Source organism: Pinus tabuliformis, chromosome X, assembly GCF_031772625.1.
Source record: "Pinus tabuliformis cultivar Carrire ecotype Pingquan chromosome X, CPIR1, whole genome shotgun sequence".
Lineage (NCBI taxonomy): Eukaryota > Viridiplantae > Streptophyta > Pinopsida > Pinales > Pinaceae > Pinus > Pinus tabuliformis.
This window is the reverse complement of record NC_142308.1, coordinates 1,505,244,028-1,505,266,696: the sequence shown is the minus strand read 5'-3', so window position 1 is coordinate 1,505,266,696 and position 22,669 is coordinate 1,505,244,028. Positions and strand designations below refer to the sequence as shown.

At 37.8% G+C, this 22,669-nt stretch overlaps 1 protein-coding gene across 1 annotated transcript in view; it reads left to right on the top strand.

The window, feature by feature from the left end:
- Positions 1 to 2,064: 2,064 nt before the first annotated feature.
- The window catches only part of LOC149145759 (acyl-coenzyme A oxidase 4, peroxisomal-like), a 56,087-nt gene continuing 35,482 nt past the window's right edge, over positions 2,065 to 22,669 (top strand). Inside the window, exons 1-2 of the mRNA XM_089453177.1 lie at positions 2,065 to 2,335; positions 5,187 to 5,293. Coding sequence (XP_089309303.1) covers positions 2,239 to 2,335; positions 5,187 to 5,293 — 204 coding nt within the window. The 5' untranslated portion in view covers positions 2,065 to 2,238. The remainder of the gene's footprint in view (positions 2,336 to 5,186; positions 5,294 to 22,669) is intronic.

The window sequence follows — 22,669 nt, the reverse complement described above, 5'->3', positions numbered from 1 at the left end:
TGTTAATAGTATATATTTTATTGATAACTAAATTGTTTATCTAGCAAAATTGAACCCTACATAAATGTTAACACGTATAGTATATAGGAAGATATAATTTTGGAATTTTTATTTTCTAAAAATTAGAAAATTATGAATAGTTTAGTTTTAATAATTTGAGAATATTTTTAATTGTATATACAATTTAACAAATTAAATAAAAGGTTTTTTTTTAAAATAATTTTTTCATTTCCAATCACCACTCATATTTTTACATTACAAAGTCTTACATTACAAATAACACAAGTACTTTGAATTATTTTTGTTTACTAGGTTATGAGTCCTATGATGACTAACAAGCCTAACTAATGGTTTCAATAACCAGACCAAGGGCATTTAGGCCATCAAAATCACATCACACCTGGGATTGTACTTGATCATGACACCTCGACCCTTAACATCTCTTAATTTTTGCCCATTTAATATAATAACCTTTTTACTACAAAATATCTTAACAAAGCACCCTTCCACACCTCATGAACATAATTATTTTAATTATTACGATATTTATCATGTAAATATTTTTATTTTTTTTTGTATTCAAAATTCTGTGATCCATAATGAATTAAACAAAGTCCTTTCGGTAATCACATGAGAGAAATTTTTTTTTTTGGCCGATGCCTTTCGAACCAACAAGTATGTTGCTTCATCATTAAGACCAGATGAAGAGGCAAACCATGGCAAAGACTTAAATTCAAGTAACGGCTATATTTGAATGAAGAGGCTAACCATGGCAAAGGCTTAAATCGAGAGCAATGTAGAGACTTAATTTCAAGTAACGACTATATTTGAACAACAATGATTAAATTATAATATTAATTTATTAATATATTAAAAACAAATATTATTAAGTAATGGATTTTTGAAAAAAATATTTAAATATTTCATTAATTTATTAAAAATATTAATAGGTAAAGGCTATATTAAACGATTAGTTTTTAAATAATAATATTTAAATTAATTTATTAAAACCAAATATTATTAGTTCTTTAAAAATAATATTTAAATAATGATATTAGTTTATTAAAATATTAATATATAAGGGCTATATTAAACCACTAGTTTTTGAAAAATATTTAAATAATAATATTATTTCATTAATTTATTAAAAATATTAATAGGTAACGGCTATATGAAATGGCTAGTTTTTGAAAAATAATATTTAAATTAATTTATTAAAACCAAATATTAGAAAAATAATATTTAAATAATCATAATTAGTTTATTAATTTATTAGAATATTAATATGTAATGGCGAGTTTTTGAAAAATAATATTTAAATTAATTTATTAAAACCAAATATTACTAATTTTGGGAAAATAATATTTAAACTGTGATATTAGTTTATTAAAAAAAATATTAATAAGTAACCGCTATATTAAACAACTAGTTTTTAAAATAAATAAATAAATAATCAAAGTCAAACTTTAAAGGAAAGAAGTCAAAAATTATAAAAACTAGTAGAGACCCTAATCAAGATAAGATCATTTGATAAATAAAATAATTAATGAAAATAAAATAAAATAAATTAATAATAATAAATGGAAAAATAAATAAAATAAAACAAAATATACACAAGTCAAAATAAAACAAAATATAAATAAAATATAAATAAATGAATAAAAATAAAATAAAAATAAATAAATAAATAAAAAACAAAAATATATATATATCAAAAAAATAATCAATAAATAAACAAAATAAAGAATTACGTATTAAATGTTTTTTCATTAGAATTTATGCCGTGTTAGAAACATTTTTCCAGGTGTTTTTTGAAAACAATTTTACTTTATTTTTCAAATCATAAACATAAACATAGGAAAACAATATGGGCCCTCTCGAAAACGATGAAATTTGAATTGGGTGTCAATATAGTAAACGGCTTAATGGTTAGGAGATTGAAGATTCTAGGGCTGTGTATCATAGAAACCAGAGTCGTTTTTATCTAATTATCTGCAACAAAGTTTTGTCACTTTCTAAATTTAGTAGCCCATGTCACCTTCCCATGTTGACACCTCACTTTGGTACTATAAATATAAATACGGGCGCTTGACAACTTGTTTTCTAAATGCTATAAAACCCTCTCATCTTATTTGGCAGACCTCTGGAATTCTATACAGAATCTGTAATTTTATTTGGCGGATTCTGGATAACCTCGGCAGCGGGATTTCATAAAATTCGGCTTCTCACTGCAAAGCAATGGCCAATGATCGAACATCTCACTTGGGTCTGCCGGCGATGGATATTTCGCAGGCTTTTCCTCAAGCTACTCCGGCTTCCAAGTTCCCTCCTTGTGGCAAGTCCTCTAAACATACATCTTTATTCCCATAAGACTTAATGACATTTTTTCAATTTGCCTATAGCTTTTGTTATGTAGATGTTCTGAAAATAAATCCCGGAATGACCATCTCTGTATAATGATTTAAATTTTTGATATGCTCAACGATCTCTGTGTTTTGTTGGGTACACTTCAATCGTCAAATATCGTCCCTGGAATCACCAGTTTCATGGATTGCATTAATACCTAAATTGAATTTATTCAAACATATTCCAGAGATTTTCATTTTCCGCCTGATGCATTTTTTGTCTTCATTCTGAGAAGGGAACATTATTCTGATTTGGGAATTTGATCACTTTAAGTTGGATTTATTGCGGCTTTGGAAAATGGTTAGCAATTAATGTCGGAGAGGGAAGCTAACGAATGACTTCTGCAATTACTCGTATCAATTCCATGGAGTTGGGAATTCAAACAACATAGATACTAGATCACAGAGCCAATGGCCGTATGGTCAATGTCTTCTCTCTGTTTGGGGAAAGCCTAGGTGGAACAATAATGGCTTTTTATCCATCACCCATCTTCTTCTTGATTATATATTTTATGTGGAGGTAATTTGAAGAGTGTCTTGGGTCACCTGAGTTGCTACAAGGGGCATTCATAAGCAGATAGATCATGATAATCAAGATAACTGGCAATTTGTAAGCCCTTCCAAGTCACGGTGAGAATATGAGTGTTCAATAAATATGGAAAAACATTTGAACCCTGAGCATCACTTACTCAAAATCAGAGAACAAATTTTTAAAAGCACCATAACGGGTCCTGTTAAGAACTCCAGACTAATTGGATGGACTGTGGAAGTATATTAAAAGCACCATAACGGGTTCCGTTAAGAACTCTAGACTATATGGATGGATTGTGGAAGTATAAAAAAGGGATTTTTTTGGAATGGATTGTGGGAGTATTAAAAAAGGATTTTTTTTGATGGATTGTGTAAGTATAAAAATAGGGGATTTTCTTGAATTTCGTAACTTATTTTTATTTTATAATAATAATAATAATTATATTCTAAAGTTATAATAGAATTAGATATCAAATCAATACACTAAACATCAAATTAGTTAATAAAATAACAGTAGTAAATTCTGTACAACATGTTTCCATTTTGATACATCTTTTTATCATAGATTCGCTAGCAACAAAATAGTGATGAATGACTATGAACTCTGTATCATCAGGTCTTTAAATTTTTTTAGTGTTTTGTTGCTACAGCCTTATATATCCACAGGTCTGTAAGTCTTATGATGCGGTTTTTCCTCAGGAACACATTATATAGTTTCATATTTCTCTGTGTCCGATATGCTTTGGCTGTCCGCATCGTTTTTTTGAAGCGGAATATCTCCATATGTGGCCGATCTGCTTATGCCGGTCCTTTTCTTTGTTTCCTGCCCACAGTCTCTACAGTCTTTTTCAGTTGGTGGGAGTTCCGGTTTTTATAGCCCTGTCTCCCCAGTATTTTGTCTATGGTTTTATTTGCTGATCCAGAACTCTTTCCGGGATCCTATGCTCTGTTCTACATCATGTATATGGAGTTTTTTATATATCTTATATAAATACATCACGCTTTTTCGTTCTGAAAAAAAATTCATTAAAAAAAAAGCCAATACATCCTTTTACTTATCATAGATTTATTTTAAATCTCCTTTAAAAAAACCCAAAGCATTTAGGCAAAAACAACCCAAAGCATTTAGGCAAAAACTTCAATGTGATTAAATAATTTCCAAGTGTAAAAGTTATAAATAATTTCCAAGTCTAAAAGTTATAATGGTTTGTTGTTAAATTTTTTAAATGTTTTTTTCAATGGAAATCATACTCTCTCAGTGGGACGAGGATTAGAGTCATGGCCATTATAAGGAGGGATCATAACAATATACTCATCATCATGTTCTTAGAAAGAAATTGAATCTGGGTAGGGGAGAATCTCGGTAGAGAAGATGACAGCCATAGTACCCAACTACCGGAGATAACTCCAATTAACTCCTTTTTAAATGTTATATAGATAAATAATTTAAATAAATTTATATATAATATAATATAGTGAATACAATATTTTTTATATTAACATTGTTTTTTAATTTTTAAATAAACATTATTCCCAATAAAATTTTGTTATTCTTCTTTCTTTAGTCGCCCAACCTAAATGTTATATGACAGATGGTTGAACACAAACACATCTCCTGTCCATATGACAGATGGTTGAACACAAACACATCTCCTGTCACATGGGCTAAATGCAACAATATTCAGAGGATATTCAGAAAATGGTGCTCCATATCCATTTTTAGTCACTTTGTGGGATTTACCTTTTCATTGTAAATGGCACCGATTGTGCTCTTTTGTGGACATTGGATATTACCAAAAGCGCAGTCAAGGGAGAGGCATCTAAAGGTGGGACACTGCTGTACTAAATAAAACCCAGTTATAATTCCATTGTTAGATCTAAAGTTGGGACACTGCTGTATTAAATAAAACCCAGTCATAGTTCCAATGTTAGCCCACTTTGTTGCCAGTGAACATTGTGTAGGTGGCAGACAATACTTGACAATAGAACCATATTAAAATGAAATTGAAATCTAGATTCTAGGCCCAATAAACCCTCTTGATTTGAGTGGATGCTGGAAATAAAACTTTTGTACTTTGAAGTCTTAGGGACTTTTTTGAACTATGTAACGTTGTTCTCTGGAAACAAGGTCTTAGACGTTATTCAAGGGAGGCAAGCATTTTGGCTGGTTCCAAGTGCCACGTAGAGTCTGTGTTTCAAAGTCTAGATATCAAATGCTCATCTTCTTGCTGCTTTATTTTTATTTTGCAGTGTCTGATTATTTCCAGTTAGATGTTCTTCTAAGGCCTGAAGAGCGGGCAATTCGTATGAAAGTCAGGGAAGTTGCAGAAACAGAAATTGCCCCTGTAATTGTAAAGGTATTTTTATTTTACTGTTTCCTTTTCTCAATTTAGTTCATCTTCTTTGCGTTTATGTTGTCATTTATTTCACAATACATTGGTTTGAAGCATTTCAGATAGGTATACTATGGGCTCATATTTGTCATGGTCCAAGCATTCTTTGTGCCGTTAAAAGAATTCATGTGGTTTATGTAATCGAAATTATGTTGAGAAGAGCTTTGTTGTTTGTTGATATAACTTCGAAAACAATAAACTACTAGTTTGGCATAAGGATTTTATATTATGAATTTATCAATTAAAATATTGTATTGACATTAATACGCCATCTAAAACAAAACTTCACTGTTCATTATTATAACATCCCAACATCCCAATTAGTGATTGCCGTGTTATAAAGTATGGATGGCCGTGTTATAAAGTATCATGTAAAATATGTGATCCAAGATGTAAAATATGTGATCCAAGATTCAAGTCTTTCTGATTAGCCCATGAGCCATGTGTGGGGTGCATGTGGTTAATATAGGGTTTATAGTGGTAGTGGTTGGAATTGACCCATGTCATGCGAATACGAGTCGAATACGAGTCCGACACAGTTGCTGATTCCTCTAATGAAAAAAAATCCATTCAATTGATTTAATAGCTTGTGTTGTGTTATCCTCTTAGTATGTACATTCTCTGGTTTAATACAAAGAATTAGATTTCATAAGAAAAATTCAAAAGTTAATTCCTTACATGTGGTCTCGATTTATACGTGGTTAAAAAAATAGTCAGCATTGCTTCCCTTTGCAAGAGCATTTTGTTGGATCTGTTATGCTGTTCTGTTAAACATTTTATCCTCAGACATAGATGAACAAAAAAGTAGTATCTGCCACTACATGAGCATAGGCAATGCCACTTATTAATGTAAACTCTACATAGTTCTGTAAATACGTGTTCTGTAATCTATTTGCATGCTATACATCACAATCGGAGTTAGAATATTCTTTATTTCAACATTAAACTCCATAGACTAGCTTTGCATTCAACTTCATTATCAAACTGTATTGTATCATACGTGATGCAGATATGAACTTTAAAAGCCCGATTCCTTGGAATGTGTGGAATATAGCATATACCATTTGCATCTTTCCAATAAACAAATTGCTTGAGGCTAAGGTTTTGTATGGGGAACATATGGACTTTCAAGATGTTTTCCCAACATAGAGTAACTTGTTGGGCAGAGATGTGCAGACCCAAAATGCTCCGTCCATCAAGGTGATTTGTACATTGACTCTTGAAATACAGATCACTTGGAAGCCGATGGGATAACCTTTCCAGCCTATGAAATGACAATTGTCATGACTGAGCATATATGACAATCGTAAAATCTCTATATCTAGACAGTGTGCATGTGATATTACCTAAAGTTATTCATCCAAAGAGCTATATATGATTGTGCATGCCAACTTCAATTTCTTCCATTAATCTCAATAGGATATCAATGGGAGTGAAACGCAATAAACTGGCCTGAAGCCCAGTTGGCTGGTGTTAACCCCTGCAGATTATTTCTGTAATTCGATCATTGCTATTATTTGAGCATAGATTTCCAGACATAATCTAACACTACGCAGTCAAAAGATGTAATCTCCTGTAAATGTTTCCATCATTTATGCCAGCGTTTCGTTGCTCTGAAAGTGTTTTCACATAGTTAGAGCCAGAGGGACTGCTTCATATGATGTGAAGAGCTTATGGTTCCCTAGCCCCTTTGTTTTATTTTGGTTAACTTACATTTGGTCCTTGGAGAGCCTAGTGCGTGTATGCTTACCTTGGGATTACTGCTAGGAAGGCAATGTTGTAGTTGACACGCAAGTGGCAGTTTGACATTTTTCACAAGGGCGCACTTATTGCATAGGATGGGCACTTAGGACATGTGGAGTAACCATCCTGAAGGATGGTGTTATATACTTGGAGGTTGGGTGTGGAAGCATAGGAGCATTGGAGGCACCTTGCATGTACCTTGAGGAGGAACACGTGAGTTGAGAAGCCAATGTTGGGGGAAGCACCATCTTGCTAGAGGAGTGCTTGACATGAAGGCACCTAGACTTGGTGGGTGTACCACGTGGGGGCTTGTACAAACCATATTGTGCCATGTGGTATTCATGGTTAGTGCAGTGACCCCACATCGGTTTTTGTCATCAACTTAGGCTAAGTTCTACTTTTGGACTTGGACCATGTACTATTCTTAGCTTCCCTTGCCTAATCATAATCGTATATGAAAGGAGGAGAGTTTTTTTGATATAACTTGTATTCTATCTCAGAGATGTGATAATTGGTGTGATGTATGGGAGGATCTCGAAAGAACAATTATTTACTCTTGTAACAAGGAGATTTCTTGTGAGAGGCATGCACTAGGATTCTTTGGCTTGTGTGATGCAAGTGAAGAGTAGTGATTGTGAGATGCAAGTGTGGATCTAAGGGTTGGACGGTTGCTGTGATGCTAGCTTGTTATTGAGCTCTTAGAGAGGAAAGTATCGCTTAGTCGGACACCTTGCTAGGCTTTGTTGTTTGGTTAAGGTTTACTGTAATCGTGGATGCCCTAACTAGTTTTTAAGAAGCTTTGGACATGTCTTTGCTTGGGATAAAGTGAAAGGACTTCATGTACTTGTTTACCTCTAGATTTGTTTGTGCAATTGGAGGGTTAAGATCTAGCTAGATTCGATTTTGCTGGTTCCATTATAGATGCATCCAGGATTTCACAGTGATCAAAGCTTGCTACTGTGTCAGTATTACCAGATTCCCAAAAAACTATTATTTTTAGTAATTTGGTTTTTTCTTGGAGCCAAAGTTCAGGGGCCCGCATGTCAGGGACTTCTACATATTTTTGGTCCTTATGAGCTCACAATGTTGATGAGCCTATTTTGGATGGTAGACAAGTAGTTTATAGACATTGCTACTTTTAGCAATTTGCTTTTCCAGGCTTGCATGTTATTTCTAAGTACATATTTGGGTTCCTTGTAGAGATTTGAGTCTAATAAGACTTTTTATTTGCATGCAAGATGTTGCTATTTTTAGTAGTATTTAGTTTTACTTTTAGACATGCTATGCTTGGCAACATTCTCATAGCTTTCCTCTTCATTTTTTGTCTTTCATGTTTTTATGGAGCTAAACTACTTTTTGGGGCATGTCTATATTTATCAGTTCTATTTTTGCCAGGCACAGGATCATGGATGTGATGTTAGGATTCCAAGTGTGTAGTGATGGGGGTTTCTAGAATTTTTGTGGGTGAACGATGATGAATCATGTGTATTGTTGAGAAGGTGGATTGTTCTCCCAGTGTGACACATGGCTACTGGTTGGAGGATTTCCACTTATATTAGCTTCCAGATGACCTTGCCCTAAAACCCTAGTTTGAATTTCCAAGATAACCTAGTTCCCCTTGCTCGCTTTATCCACCCCAAACCTTAGTTTGACCTTTTTGTAGATTTGCATATAGCTAATCCTATTCAAAGCCTTTTTCCATTATTCACATGTGAGGTATTCCTAAAAGCTAGTTGACTTCTTTAATGTGATTAGCAAGTCTCTTAATTTTGCATAGCCTAAAGCCTAATTTTAATTTTCTTATTGCATCCTTGCATGCAATGAAAAGCCATAGAAAAAGATGCTGTTACTAAATTTACGAAGCAGGAAATGCAACTTGACTTTGTTCTCGTAATTAGCAAAAAGGCAGTAAACTAAGCTTGCCATTAATTTTCTTATTGCATCCTTGCATGCAATGAAAAGCCATAGAAAAAGATGCTGTTACTAAATTTACGAAGCAGGAAATGCAACTTGACTTTGTTCTCGTAATTAGCAAAAAGGCGGTAAACTAAGCTTGCCATTTAAAGCCTTAGCACGAGTTTCTAACTTTAATTAAACCAAGAAGAATCCCAAGTCAAATTTAGTCATGCTAATTTTGTCAATCTTGAAAACTAATTCGACCTCCCTTTGCATGCTTGGCAAAATCCAAACTTGGTCTCATTTATTATTGGCAATACTTTTAGTATGCTAGGGTCTTTATCCTCCAACAAAAAGTTCACGGGCAGGATAGTTATGACAGTTTTTGTGAGAGGGAGATATCCTTCCCAATGCGTACGACTTTCACTGTTTAAGGAAAGAAATGTGTGTGACTAAGACAGTGCACAAACTAGAGGAGGTTGCCTTTTGTATTGGGTTTCAATTATATTTTCAAAAGTTACAGTTCTATGATGCCGATGAAGAGCAAGCCTGTAGGATGTGTTTATGCAGTTTTTGTCTGAGAAATGGGTATGCAGCAAATTGTTGAGGAAAGTTGGCAGTTCTCTGTCGTTGAATTTCATAAACAGAAGCTACAGTAGTTAATGTTTGGACCTTTGGTAGTTTCTAAAGTAATCAGCAGTTACCAATGCCATCTGTTTATCTTTTCTGGCATTTAGGTATTCAAAATCAGTGTTGTAGGATGTTTTTAGCGGAGTTTGCAATTATCTCGAGGGGTATTCAATGATTGATTTAGTATCAGTCATTTGGGATGAAGTTGTGGAGTTTTCCAGGAGTATCTTTAGAAGCTTCACATCGAATTGCTATCCTTTTCTCTCAAGGCTTTCATGCAGCCTATCCTCAAGGCAAAATCATTAGTGATTATAGCATATCAAGCATTGTATTTCTAAAGATAGTGTTAAAGTTAGCAAGGGTCAATGAATGCTTGGAGAGTGGATACAGAATTTTATTTGGAGAAGTGCAGAACTCATCTAGATGAAGTTGCATATAGCTAAAAGCAGGGAGGTGGTTCGTTATGGATAAATGAGGAGGTGAGTTTTTCTTAGCCAGTATCGCAATAAAGTTGGAAAAAACAACATCTTTTTTGACACATAAAGCTCATCCAAACAGCAAGTCGATCTACAGTTGGCATGCATGCAGCGCTTGTCAAGTTTAGCATGCACCCCAGGTCTGGTCTATGTTTAGACAGAAAACATAAACATACTGAAAATGCCTAAATTAAAAAACATTTGCACAACGGAATATACCAGAAATTAGGTCAATGCACAAGACACAAAATTTATGCCCAAAACTGATTTTTTATAATTCCATTAATAAGAGAATCCACAGGGCTCCTGTACTAGGGATAGTGGCCCTTTACAATCCCTGTACAATGCCAAAAACAAGACAAAACACTTGTCCAAAATACATGGGCTGAGGCTGAGTCCTTTCAGCTCTCATCTGCCTTGACTACTGGCTGTTCTTTGCCATCAAAATTGACAGCCACCTGCTGTAGCACACAGGGCACTCCTTGCCCTCCTTAAACTACCCACTCAATTCCCTGCAAGGCCTTTTACTGCTGTGGTTGGCTTCATTAAACCCCTGGCCTTATCCTTTTGGCCACGACCTTCCGCACAGCAACCCTTGTAGGAAACGGATGACAACTACAGGCCTGTGTCCTGTGTCAAGGCTACAGGTCTGGTTCTCACCTAGGCCCAGACCTCCTTTGTTCCTTCGTGGAATGCTCACAAGCCCTCTGGCCTTCAGATGCATCAAACACAGGGCTCGGCCCTTCCTTCTGCCAACAGCTGGTTCCGACCACAGATCTGGCCCTCAGCTAGGGCATGGATTCCTTTCCTAGACCTGTGGATCACTTCTACAGTCCACAGATTCCCTAACAGGTCTCCTTTAAGCTGCGGCTAGCTTGCTTAACCACACAGCAATTCACTTTACAAGATCTGGCCCTTCTTTGGACTCTTGTTCATGTGGCTAGGGCTCTCCTTTGTCTATCCTTTGCTACCTGCAAACAGCAAAACCAAAACCAAGATCCAAACCCTTATCACCATAGAAAAGATCCCTCCAAAGCCCTTGCTGCCTTAGTTGCGAGTCTGCGGTTTCCTTCTTCAATTTCAGACCTCAATCAAGAAGAAATCCATCTCATATTGTCCATATGAGTTGCCCTTACGCCTTTCCATTGACCTCTTATTTATTCTTGGCCATTTGTCCTTTTGGAAGCCCCCTTTTCCATCAAAAACCTCTAACACCAAACTCAACATTAAATTAAAATATGAAATGTTTTCCTTCGGAACAAAAGCCCATCACTTTGGTACAAAGCCCACAACTTGGGTGCAAAGTCACACTTTTTGGGTGTTTCTCTCTCACAAGCCTAGCACCAAGGGCATGTGAGAGTACCTCCTGATGCTACCCAATTTCAACACTCCCTCTTAGTGAGGGAGGTACTTCCATTTCTTGGAAGTCTCTCTGTTTCCCACACTAGAACACAATCCTCTTCCATGGCTGCTCTCCAACATTCATCATAAGCTTCATCTTTCGTCATAGAAGCAAAATCTGTTGCAAGAATAGAACCCTTCTTGGAAGTTTCTTGCTTCTTTTCCTAATAGGCCTTTAAGCTAGTCCATGACTCCTTGTCAGATATGGAAGTCTCCTTTCTTCTCTTTGACGATGCACTCTTCTGGGGTTGTTGACTCTCCCTCTGAATTGACGAACTCCCTTTGGAACTTGACTCCCTCTGAGTCTCTGAAACCTTCTTCTTTCCTTGGTCAATAGGCTTTCCCTTTAGCTTATATAGACCATTCTCTTTGACTCCAAGAACCACCCTTAGGCTATAGTTAGATTCACTAGGCTTGAGCATCACTTTTCCATTCCGGAAAAGAACGTTAAACCCCTTTGCCTCAATCGCTGATACTGAAAGCATGCTGCATCTTAGCTCTGGTACCCAAAGTTCATCCTAGACTCGCAACAATCCACTTGACTCCATCTTGAATGGTACAATCCCGACTCCTTTGATGGCATGTTGACTCTTATCACCAATCTTCACATGTAGATCAGAGTCCCACTCGGTCAAGCTCTCAAACATTTCTCATGTTCTTGTCATATGCTTCAAAGCCTCGCTGTCTAGGAACCAAGTATCCTCTTGAATGGTGCTCTCAGAGAAATGAGAGATAAGAGAAAACTCCTTGTTGAATCTCCTAGTGAAATCATCCTCTTCGACTATAGCTGGAGTAGCCATCTCAAGCTTCTTCTCTTTCCCTCCTTTCTTCTTATGCAAACACTTGCTTGCATAATGACCAAACTCTTCACATGCAAAGCATTTCACTTTGTTCAAGTCCTCCTTCTTGTTGCCATTGTTGAACTTCCCTTTGCCCTTTTTCAACTTACTAGTGAGGGAAACATTCTCATTATTAGGTCTCTCCTGCTGAAGATCCTCGTCTTGAAGTTCCTCTTGGATGAAATCATCCCATAACTTGTTCGAATCCGAAAGTTTCTCTTGTCAGACTACTCCTTTGATGAATGGCTTCCACTGTTTTGAAAATCCCTTCGGTGCATTCCTCACCAACTCTTATTCTTCCACATTATCCGTTATAGCTCCAAGCTCATCATGAATTCACTGAATCCTAGTAAGATACGAAGTCATGTTCTCCCGAACCTGTCATCTTGATGTATTTTAGCTTCTATCTTAATACCACAACACTAGGTTGATTCTTTCCGTCCATAAACTATAGTTGGATATCCCTTCCAACTGGTCCTCAAACCTTAAGCCAGAAACCATTTTCCTTGTTGGATTCCGACCCAGAAATCCAAGAGGCTAGCTACCCTTTCTTCAACAACAAAACAACTTAGCTCCCTCTTAGGGTTGTCACCTATGCACAATTCGACCCAACTGTTCTTCAAAGTAGCTCTGATACCATGTTAGAATTCAATGCACCCTAGGTCTAGTCCATGTTTAGATAGAAAACATAAAAACACTGAAAATGCCTACTTTAAAACTTTTGCACAACGAAATGTACTAGCAATTAGATCAATGCACAAGACACAAGATTTATGCCCAAAACTAATTTCTAATAATTCCATTAATAAGAGAATCCACAAGGCTCTCGTGCCAAGGATAGTAGTCCTTTACAATCCTTGTACAATGCCAAAACTAAGACAAAACACTTGTCCAAAATACTTGTGCTAAGGCTGAGTCCTTTCAGCTCTCATCTGTGTTGACCAGTGCCTATCCTTCGCCATTAAAACCTATTGCCACTTGCTGTAGTACACAGGGTAATCCTTCCCCTCCTTAAACTTCCTAGTCAACTCTCTGCAAGGCCTTTTACCGCTACAATTGGCTTCTTTAGGCCCTTGGCCTTAACCTTTTGGCCATGGCATTCTACACAACAATGCTTGTATGTAACAGATGACAACTACAGGGTTGTGGCTTGTGTCAAAACTACAGGTCCAACTCTCTCTTAGGCCCAAACCTCCTTTATTCCTCTTTGGAATGCTCATAGGCCTTCTGGCCTTCACCTCTTTTTTGCAGATGCATCAAACACAAGCCTTGACCTTTCCTTTTGCCAATAGGTGGTTCCAACCACAGATCTGGCCCTCAACTAGGGCAAAGATTCCTTTCCTAGACACGTGGATCGTTTAGTCCATGAATGCAATAAGTTTGAATGATATATCTTCTTGGATGTTGAAGACCATTCCCAAGAAGCAATCCATCCAAGGTGAATCTTTGGTCTTGCAAGAGTATGTTTTCCATAGTGCTCACAAAAGTGAAGATCAAAACACTAATATTTTATGTGGCCAACTCAATGTCAATGTTGGCATTTGCGAATCTAATGTGGAAGTGGAGTATGTGAAGGTGAGTTATCCTGAAAAAACTTAACATTTTAAAACTAGATTGGTTTAGAGTAGTTTGGAATGTGAAAGGTCACTTCCTTTTCGTATCCAAGACTAATTTTGTGCTTGTTGTTGATGACTTCTTCCCAAGGTTTGATGATGGGCTTGGGAAGTGCAAGCAAAACTTTTGCATCTTAATGTGAATTTGCTCCTAATGTGGTGTCATTGATCTAATCAAGTGCTGGTTCTTGATGAGGATCAAGCTCAAACAGAGAATTGTTTTGAACAAGAACTAGTTTAGAATGTTGATTTCTATATTTTAGTTCATCTTGTTGTAGTTGTGACTCAAGTTGAAGAAACTTGATTATGTCTTGTGCATCTTGTAAACATATTCAAATATCAGTAAGATAAGATAATTTCATTAATGTCCAACAATTGACCATAAATAGGTCAATGGGATTGAAGGATACAACTAGTACAAGTAAAATGTGGGAATGTCAATGAAACTCCTAGAAAATGCAAAAACTCAATCTAGGATAAGGTGAAATGAAATAAAAAAAGGATATAATAATAGGATAGCCTCATAACATGTATATAATTGGATCATGTAGAAGGCTAGGTAAATAAGTGCAGGCCTAGAGGTTGATGATGTCAAGAATGCTCGAGTCTGATAGCCGACGCCAAGGGGGGCAACAATGGCATTGTTTGGCTTTGGAAGTCTCTTGGATCCAACGAGGAGTCTGACTGCATGATCTTGGGGGGGATGTAGCAGAGAGGGATAGTTGTAACATCCAAGGCCAAAGGAAAGAAACTCTGGAAAAGTCTCTTGCTGCTCGATTGAGGTTGGGAAGGAACGTATTGGGGGGGTGCTGTTCGGGAATCGTCTGGTACCAGACCTTATGACGCTCTTGGTGTTAGTGGACTGATGTGTTGCTTGGCACCTCTGCAATGGTCTCAAAGGTATTGGTTGGCTGCCCAAAGGGTGGGGATGAGGGGAGACCCGAGGTCTCACTACTCTACTATCTGAAATCAAGGTTACTTGCGAGCGGGAGCGAGGAGCGACATTTTCAAAAGCTCCCGGTTTGGGAGCGAATTTTTATATAATATATATTTTTGTATATTTTGATGCATATATGTCAACAAAAGCATGTAGAATGATGAACTACATATAAAAAACATAAAAACATGGATTGAACCGTATAACATCAATCATCTAGAAGTTATAATCCTCATCAACCACGTCCACAAGCTAGTAACATACAACATATCGAGTCTCAGGATTCATCAATTTTAAAGTTTCAAGCTTTCAAAATTCGATATATAACATTTATCATCATTGATCACTAAAGTCGTAATTGGTACTTGTAACCATTACCATTACCAAGTAACCAAACGATAACAAAGAATGTCTAACATGAAATGAAATGTTTCAACTTTCACGAAGCATCATATTCATAATTCATTACCAATGAGTTATAATTTCCAACTTCAAACTTCAAACTTCAAACTTCAAACTTAAATTGTCATATATTATTGTTTACAAAAGATATCATAATAAATATGAAAGAGTCAACAGTTATAAAAACTTTTAAACCACTAGAAACTAGAAAAGACAAGTAAATCTATTATCTATTGCTAATACTTGGGCCTCTTGCCGCCACGAGAAATGTCTAATTTCTGGGAAAGCATGTAGAATGATGAATTAGTTATAAAAAACATAAAAACATGGATTAAACCATATAGCATCAATCATCTAGTAGTTACAATCTTCATCAACCACAAGTCCACAAGCTACAAGTTTTGATTTATATAGCATGTAAGGGTGTACATAACCAAAATAACATTGAGTGCAATCCATCTTTGAACCGAAAATACATCAACAAACAAGCTCTAGATGGCCTCTATCATCCAAAAAAATCATGCTACAACAAATACCTACTTATCATCAAAATCATTGCCTATCTTGGGATCTTTGCTATTAATATCGCCATCTTAGCATTAACATAAGATAGAAAAAACGTAGCATGTCAAATCAATATTTTGTTTGAGTGATGGGTACATTTTTAGTAGGGCCATGATAGAGTTCGACAACCAATGTCACTAAAATCAAGGTACATAGAGGGATTGGTACTTTTGATGAGTTCCATACCCTAGTACATGACAAAATCCAATGGAAAATTGCAATCCACCCAATCTTGAAATCCTGAAAAACTGATAAGTTTGCTGGATTTTGAGTGAGATCTAAAATTCTACTTTCTCCATATGAAATCCAATGAGGTCTGAACCACTCTCAAACATCCTAAGTCATTTCATGGTAATGTTAAAAATTTAAGTAAAAGGATTAAAATGAAAGATAAAGGAGAATGTCACTTTTACTTTAAGAATTTAACATTACCATGAATTGCATATCAATACTAGGGCCATAGGCTTGATCATTAGGTTGCCCACTAAAAAATTCTTGCCTCTTTGAATTTTTTTATCTTTTTATTTTTTATTTTATTTTATTTATTTATTTATTTTTATTTTATTTTATTTATTTTTTATTTTATTTTATTTTATTTTTTAATTTAATTTAATTAATTAATTAATTTATTTTTATTTTTTTTAATTTTTAATTTTATTATTATTATTATTATATATTTTTTTTTTTTTTTTTTTGCGTTTGGAACCTGTTTCCATAATTAAAAAAAAAAGCTAGGGAGCGAATTTTTTTTAGGGAGCATGCTCCCGATTTGCTTCCAACGGGAGCGCGCTTCGGGAGCGGGTTCCGGGGGGGCGGGATGGGGGTGGGGGCACTCCCCCGCAACCCTGTCTGAAATACTTTGGAACTCAGCTCGTCGCTTGTTGCTCCGATCAGTCGGGTCGACCTGAAAGTATGATGTGATCATTCGAATCATCCCTGAGTGAGGCGAGGTACATAAGATCTGAGATCTCTGTCTAAATATCTCCTTGATGAAGAGGGATAGGCATCTTTGGTCAGGATACCAGAGGAGGGAAGAAAGGGATCCTCCAAGCTCTCTATATAGGCAATGATATCGTCCTCTGATCTCATAGTATATAGGGCACCCGAAAATGAGGTGCATCTCAGTCTCTAGCTCTTGTAGATGGTACAACTGGAAGACCCTGTCAGATCGTGGTATATGGTGATGATCCAGGTGGAAATTGGTGGCCACTCGCCAATTCCACTTGGACCCCCATCATTGTTTCTTTAAGCTTTTCAGTTTCCTTAATTGTAGCACAATTTACTATTTTTAGCAGTTTTTTCGGGTCCTAAACTTCTGGAGCCGTTTTGAGGCCCTAAACAATGTTATTTTGGGAAAACTGGGAGCAACATCGGTCCTTGCTCTCCCCAAAGTTGTAGTTCTCGGATAGATCTTTTTAACGAGATATTGTGCGCGTCAAATGGAGATCGTATGCCAAAGTTACGACCCTGGGAAGTTGATGTACCAATTTACCCAAACGGGGCCCACAGTTTGGCGTTTCATCTTCTAGGGTTAGGTTTTTGGATGTTTAGGGTTTTCCATTATTTCTCAACAATAAATAGGCTTTCGAGCCTCATTGTCACACAGTTCAAAGGCATGTAGCCGCCACATCTCTTCTCAGAGATGAGCTACCATCGCCCTAGCTAGTTTATTTCCATTTATGTTTGTAAGCATATTTCAGTATTTTACAGTAATGAAATGAAGTATTATTTCTGCTGCATCTCTATATGTATGGTTATATCTGTAATTTGTTGCGTTCCTGTTTAAATCCGGATCAGTGGTATTAGAGCGGTCTGCTCTTTCTCTGTCTTTCTTTGCATGTCCCCAACGAGGTTGGGATATAAGGAGTTAGGGCTTGAACTGGTCGAACCTTTGAAGACTAGTCTCGCAAATCCTGATGGCCTCCCATGTTGAATGAAAAGTAAGATGAGGGAGCAGGAGATCTTATCAAAATCTTGCTCGAAGAGGCCCTCGAGCGACAAAGGAACGCGATGATGGACAACTTTGCCCAGATCCTTCAGTGGCTACCCAGGGGCGACACATCTACTTCCAGCAGCTACTCTGGAAGTGCCACACCCTTTAAGGTACAAGTTAACTTTGACATTCCCATATTTGAGGGTCAGATAGATGCAGACACCGTAGATAAATGGTTAAATCTGCTAGAAGGGTATTTTTCTGTTCATGATTTTTCCGGTCGGGAAAAGATTACTTTCGCTCTTCTCAAAGCTGCCCCCCACGTCAAGGACTGGTGGGAAACCTACTGCGAGCAGAAGGATGAAAGTACGACCTCATTGTTTTTAGCTGCACCCACTTGGAATTCATTCTGGGCTGCCATCAAGGAGCAGTACTACCCTGTCGGAAGCTATGAGGATCAATACATAAAGTGGACCACGCTGCGGCAGGGAAGGGACCAAGACGTGCCAGAGTTTACCAATATTTTCCATACCCTTCGCACAAAGTTGGGTATCAAGGATTCAGAGCAGTTTTTGGTACTCAAATACCGCGGCTACCTGCACAGGTACATCTAGGAAGAAATAGAAATCCTGAAAATCTCCTCGCTCGGCACGGCATACTGATATGCCATCAAGATCGAGCAAAAGTTTAAACAGAAGAAGCGAGACTTTGGATCTGCGAATCCGAAGCAAGGGAAAGGTGCCCCCAAACTGCAGAACAAAGGACAAAGCCAAGGCGGGGCGACCCAAGACAACTCGCCAAAGCTGCAAGCAAAGAACAATGCCGCAAAGTCGAAAAAAGACACGGGAAAGTGGTGTGAGTTCCATAAGAGCTCCACTCACAACACAAGTGAGTGTCGGGCCAAGCAGTCACTGGTGGCCGAGCTAAAGGTTTCAGAATCAGATGCATGTTCCGACTCAGATTATCGATGCGGAGCCCAATGCCACCGTTGCCACTACGAAGATCCAGAGGAGGTGTTGGAAATAATACTGAGAGGGGGGGTGAATCAGTATTATCAAGTTCTTTTAATAAATCTTCCTTATTTATACTTTGAATTATTTTAGCATGTCAGTACCATAAAACAAAGAAAACAGATAGTCACACCAAAGAACACCAGATGTAAGGTGGAAACCCAATGTGGGTGAAAACCACCTGCAACAATATGTCTCTATCTTCTTTCAAATTAGAAACTCCTTTTACAATGGTTTTGTACTGGTGCAGTCCTTTACCAGTACGCAGGCTGCAACCTGCAGAGAGCTACAACTCTCTCGTTTTCCAGTCTCTCCTGGAAGGGCCCTACTTCTTTTCTTTCAAGGACCACTTTTCATAAATTTTCAAACTGGATCCATAAACATCAAGAGATCATCAAGTACAAGTAAATCACCCAGTCAACTGCAGTAACCAGATCAACAATAACAGTAAACTAAACCCAGAACACCTTATCAATAGAGAAAAGTCAGCCAACAAAAGATCTTAAGACAGATACACAAATTTTCTTTCTCTGGCCTGCGTGCGTACGCACTTCACCTTCTGCTCCCCTGCGTATACCCGCAGAGACCCTTCTGCTGCACCGCGTACCCACGCACTGTTTCTTCAATCGCGTTGCGTACTGTTACTGTAGGCACGCACCCACAGATACTATCGCGCCGCGTACTGCTACTGTAGCCACGCACCCACAGATGCTATCGCGCCGCGTACCTACGCACCTGCGGCTTCTGAAGCGCCGCGTACTTTCCCTGTGCCTACGCACCTGATCCTCTGTCGCGCTGCGTACCCACGCACTGCGCCTTCTTCTGCTCTGCGTACCCACGCAGTGCGCCTTCTTCTGCTCTGCGTACCCACGCACTTGCACTGTTAATCACCTGCGTACCTCTGGTTAGGGCCGAATTGGCAGTCCACCAGTGTGCTACAGATCGTCAGATGCCCAGATCTGATCATGCGCTCGAGAGATCACCCTTCATAGATTCGCTTTCAACTTCACTTTTATATAGATCAAGCTTTTAAAACAATAACCCAATATTTCAGATCTTAAGATATTCAATTTGCAAAAGATACTTAGCCAAGTGATCTCCTTTGCTTTATATAGGCAAGCTCTTCCTAAAATCATGGATCAATACCATAGATAACCAATACAAGGGGCCCAAAAACATGGGGCTCAATAATAATAATAATATAAAACAATACCACGGGCCAAAACCATAGAATCAAGAATGGCGGGCTAAATACCACGGGCCAAACATAGGAAACCCCACGTGAACGCGCTTCTCTGCCTTGAAGTAAGTGAACTGGGGGTACGCACCTTCTGAACGGGTGACCTGCGTGTGCGGCCGCAGTCCCTTCACGGTGTACCTGCGTGTACGCATCTTTTGAACTATTCTCCTGCGTACCTCTTAATTTTCAACATTTTGAGAGCCTGATCAGAGCATTGCCACTTGAGGGTGTTGCCATCAAGTACAACATCTGTAACATAGAGCCATACCAGAATCATAATGCCAACAATCTCCCCCTTTGGACTTGATGGCAACCTCAAAATCTTCAACGTCATTCTCCCCCTTTGACATCAAGGGCAAAGGGTTATGCTCCCCCTAAGAACATGCTCCCCCTGAATATGAACCAGATCTGCAAAGAAGAACCATAATCCACCAAACACCATAAATGACCATGAAAGAGATAGAGACATATTGCAGCAATATTCAGACCAGCATCCATGATCTTCTTCTGTACGTCCTCCATAATGCCAACAATGCATTATATGCTCCCCCTGAACCTGTGCCATTCGATCTTCAACCAATCCGCAACCCAGCACATGTACGCATATGCCCCAGATGAGCCTTGCGTACAACCAACCATCAGAAGAGATTCAACAAGATGATGCATCAACAACCCCCAGCTTTTGCCTGAGGTATTCAAAGGTCTCCCTGGGCAATGGTTTGGTGAGTATATCAGCAACTTGTTCCTTAGAAGGAACATACTCCAACTTGACCTTTTGTTCAAGTACTTGTTCCCGGAGAAAATGATACTTGATCGGTATGTGCTTGGTCTTTGAATGCATGACTGGGTTCTTTGAAATGCTGATTGCACTTGTGTTATCACATAAGATGGAGATAGGTGGTGTACAAGTGATTTGAAAGTCCTGCAAGGTCTGCATCATCCAAAGGAGTTGAGTGCAGCAAGATGCAGCAGCAACATATTCTGCTTCAGCTGTAGACAAGGCAATCGAACTCTGTTTCTTGCTGAACCAAGATACTAATCTGGAACCCATAAAGAACGCACCACCACTTGTGCTCTTCCTGTCATCCACGCTTCCTGCCCAATCTGCATCTGTATAAGCATGAAGTGTGAGCTCTGTATCTCTAGGATACCATAAGCCATAATTTTGAGTCCCTTGAAGATATTTAAAGATTCTCTTCACTGCCTGAAGATGAGTTTCCTTCGGATTTGCTTGAAATCTTCCAACTATTCCCACTGCATGCATGATGTCTGGTCGGGTACCTGTCAAATAAAGTAGACTTCCAATCATAGATCTGTAGGTTGGTTGATGCACTGCTGCTGATTCATCATTTGCACTGAGGCTACATCCTGTGACCATGGGTGTACATACTAGTTTTGCATCTTCCATGCCATATTTCTTCAAAATCTGCTTGAGATACTTGGTTTGAGACAAAAAGATCCCTCCTTCTTTTTGTTGGATTTGCAAACCAAGAAAATATGTCAGTTCTCCCAGCAAGGACATTTCGAATTCTTTCTGCATCACCAAGGCAAAGCTTTGACTCATAGCTTCTTCATTGCTGCCAAAGATAATGTCATCTACATACACAAGTATTAGTAATTTGTCATTTTCAACTTTTATATAAAGATTGCTGTCTGCTGATCCCTTGGAGCTTGTTTGAGACCATAGAGAGCCTTTTTCAATCTGCATACAAGATTTGGATCATTTCCAAGAATAAAACCATCTGGCTGCTCAATGTATACTTCTTCTTCCAAGTCTCCATTTAGAAAGGCTGATTTCACGTCCATTTGAAATACTTTGAAGTTTTGAAAGCTTGAGAGAGCAAGGAACATTCGGATGGCCTCAAGTCTTGCAACAGGAGCAAAGGTTTCTTCAAAATCTATTCCTTCTTGCTGCGCATACCCTTTACAAACAAGGCTGGCCTTGTTTCTAATTACTTCTCCATTTTCATTCAATTTATTTTTGAAGACCCATTTTGTCCCTATAACGTTCTTATCCTTTGGTCTAGGAACCAGCTCCCAAGTGTTGTTTTTTTCGATCTGCTCAAGTTCTTCATCCATTGCTTTCACCCAACATTCATCTTTGCATGCCTCTTTCACATTTTGTGGTTCAGTGGAAGAAAGTAATGCCAAATAGCTTGAAGCTTCTGCAACTGTTCTTCTTGTTTGTACACCTGCTTCTTTCTGCCCCAAAATCTGAGATTCTGGATGATTCTTCTGAACATATCTGGATGGAGTCTTCTCTTCTATCCTTATCTGCTCCTCTGGTTCTTCTTGAGGTTCTTCTTCTTCATCATTCTGTCTTTGAGGGTAGTCTTCATCTTCTTCGATATCTTCATGATTTACTTGCCTAGGAATGTATCCCTTCTCATCAATCACTACATCAATGCTGTCAACAATTCTTCCAAGTCTTTTATTGTAGCACTTGTATGCTTTGCTGTGTGGAGAATAACCAAGAAGAATGCCTTCATCTGCTCTAGGTTCAAGTTTGCCAAGTTGCTCATCAGTATTCTTAATATAGCATTTGCTCCCAAAGATTTTGAAGTGCTTTACCGAAGGAGTCTCACCATACCAGAGCTCATGAGGAGTTTGAGTGCTGTTCACCCGGACATTTGTTTTGTTGAGAATAACAACCGCA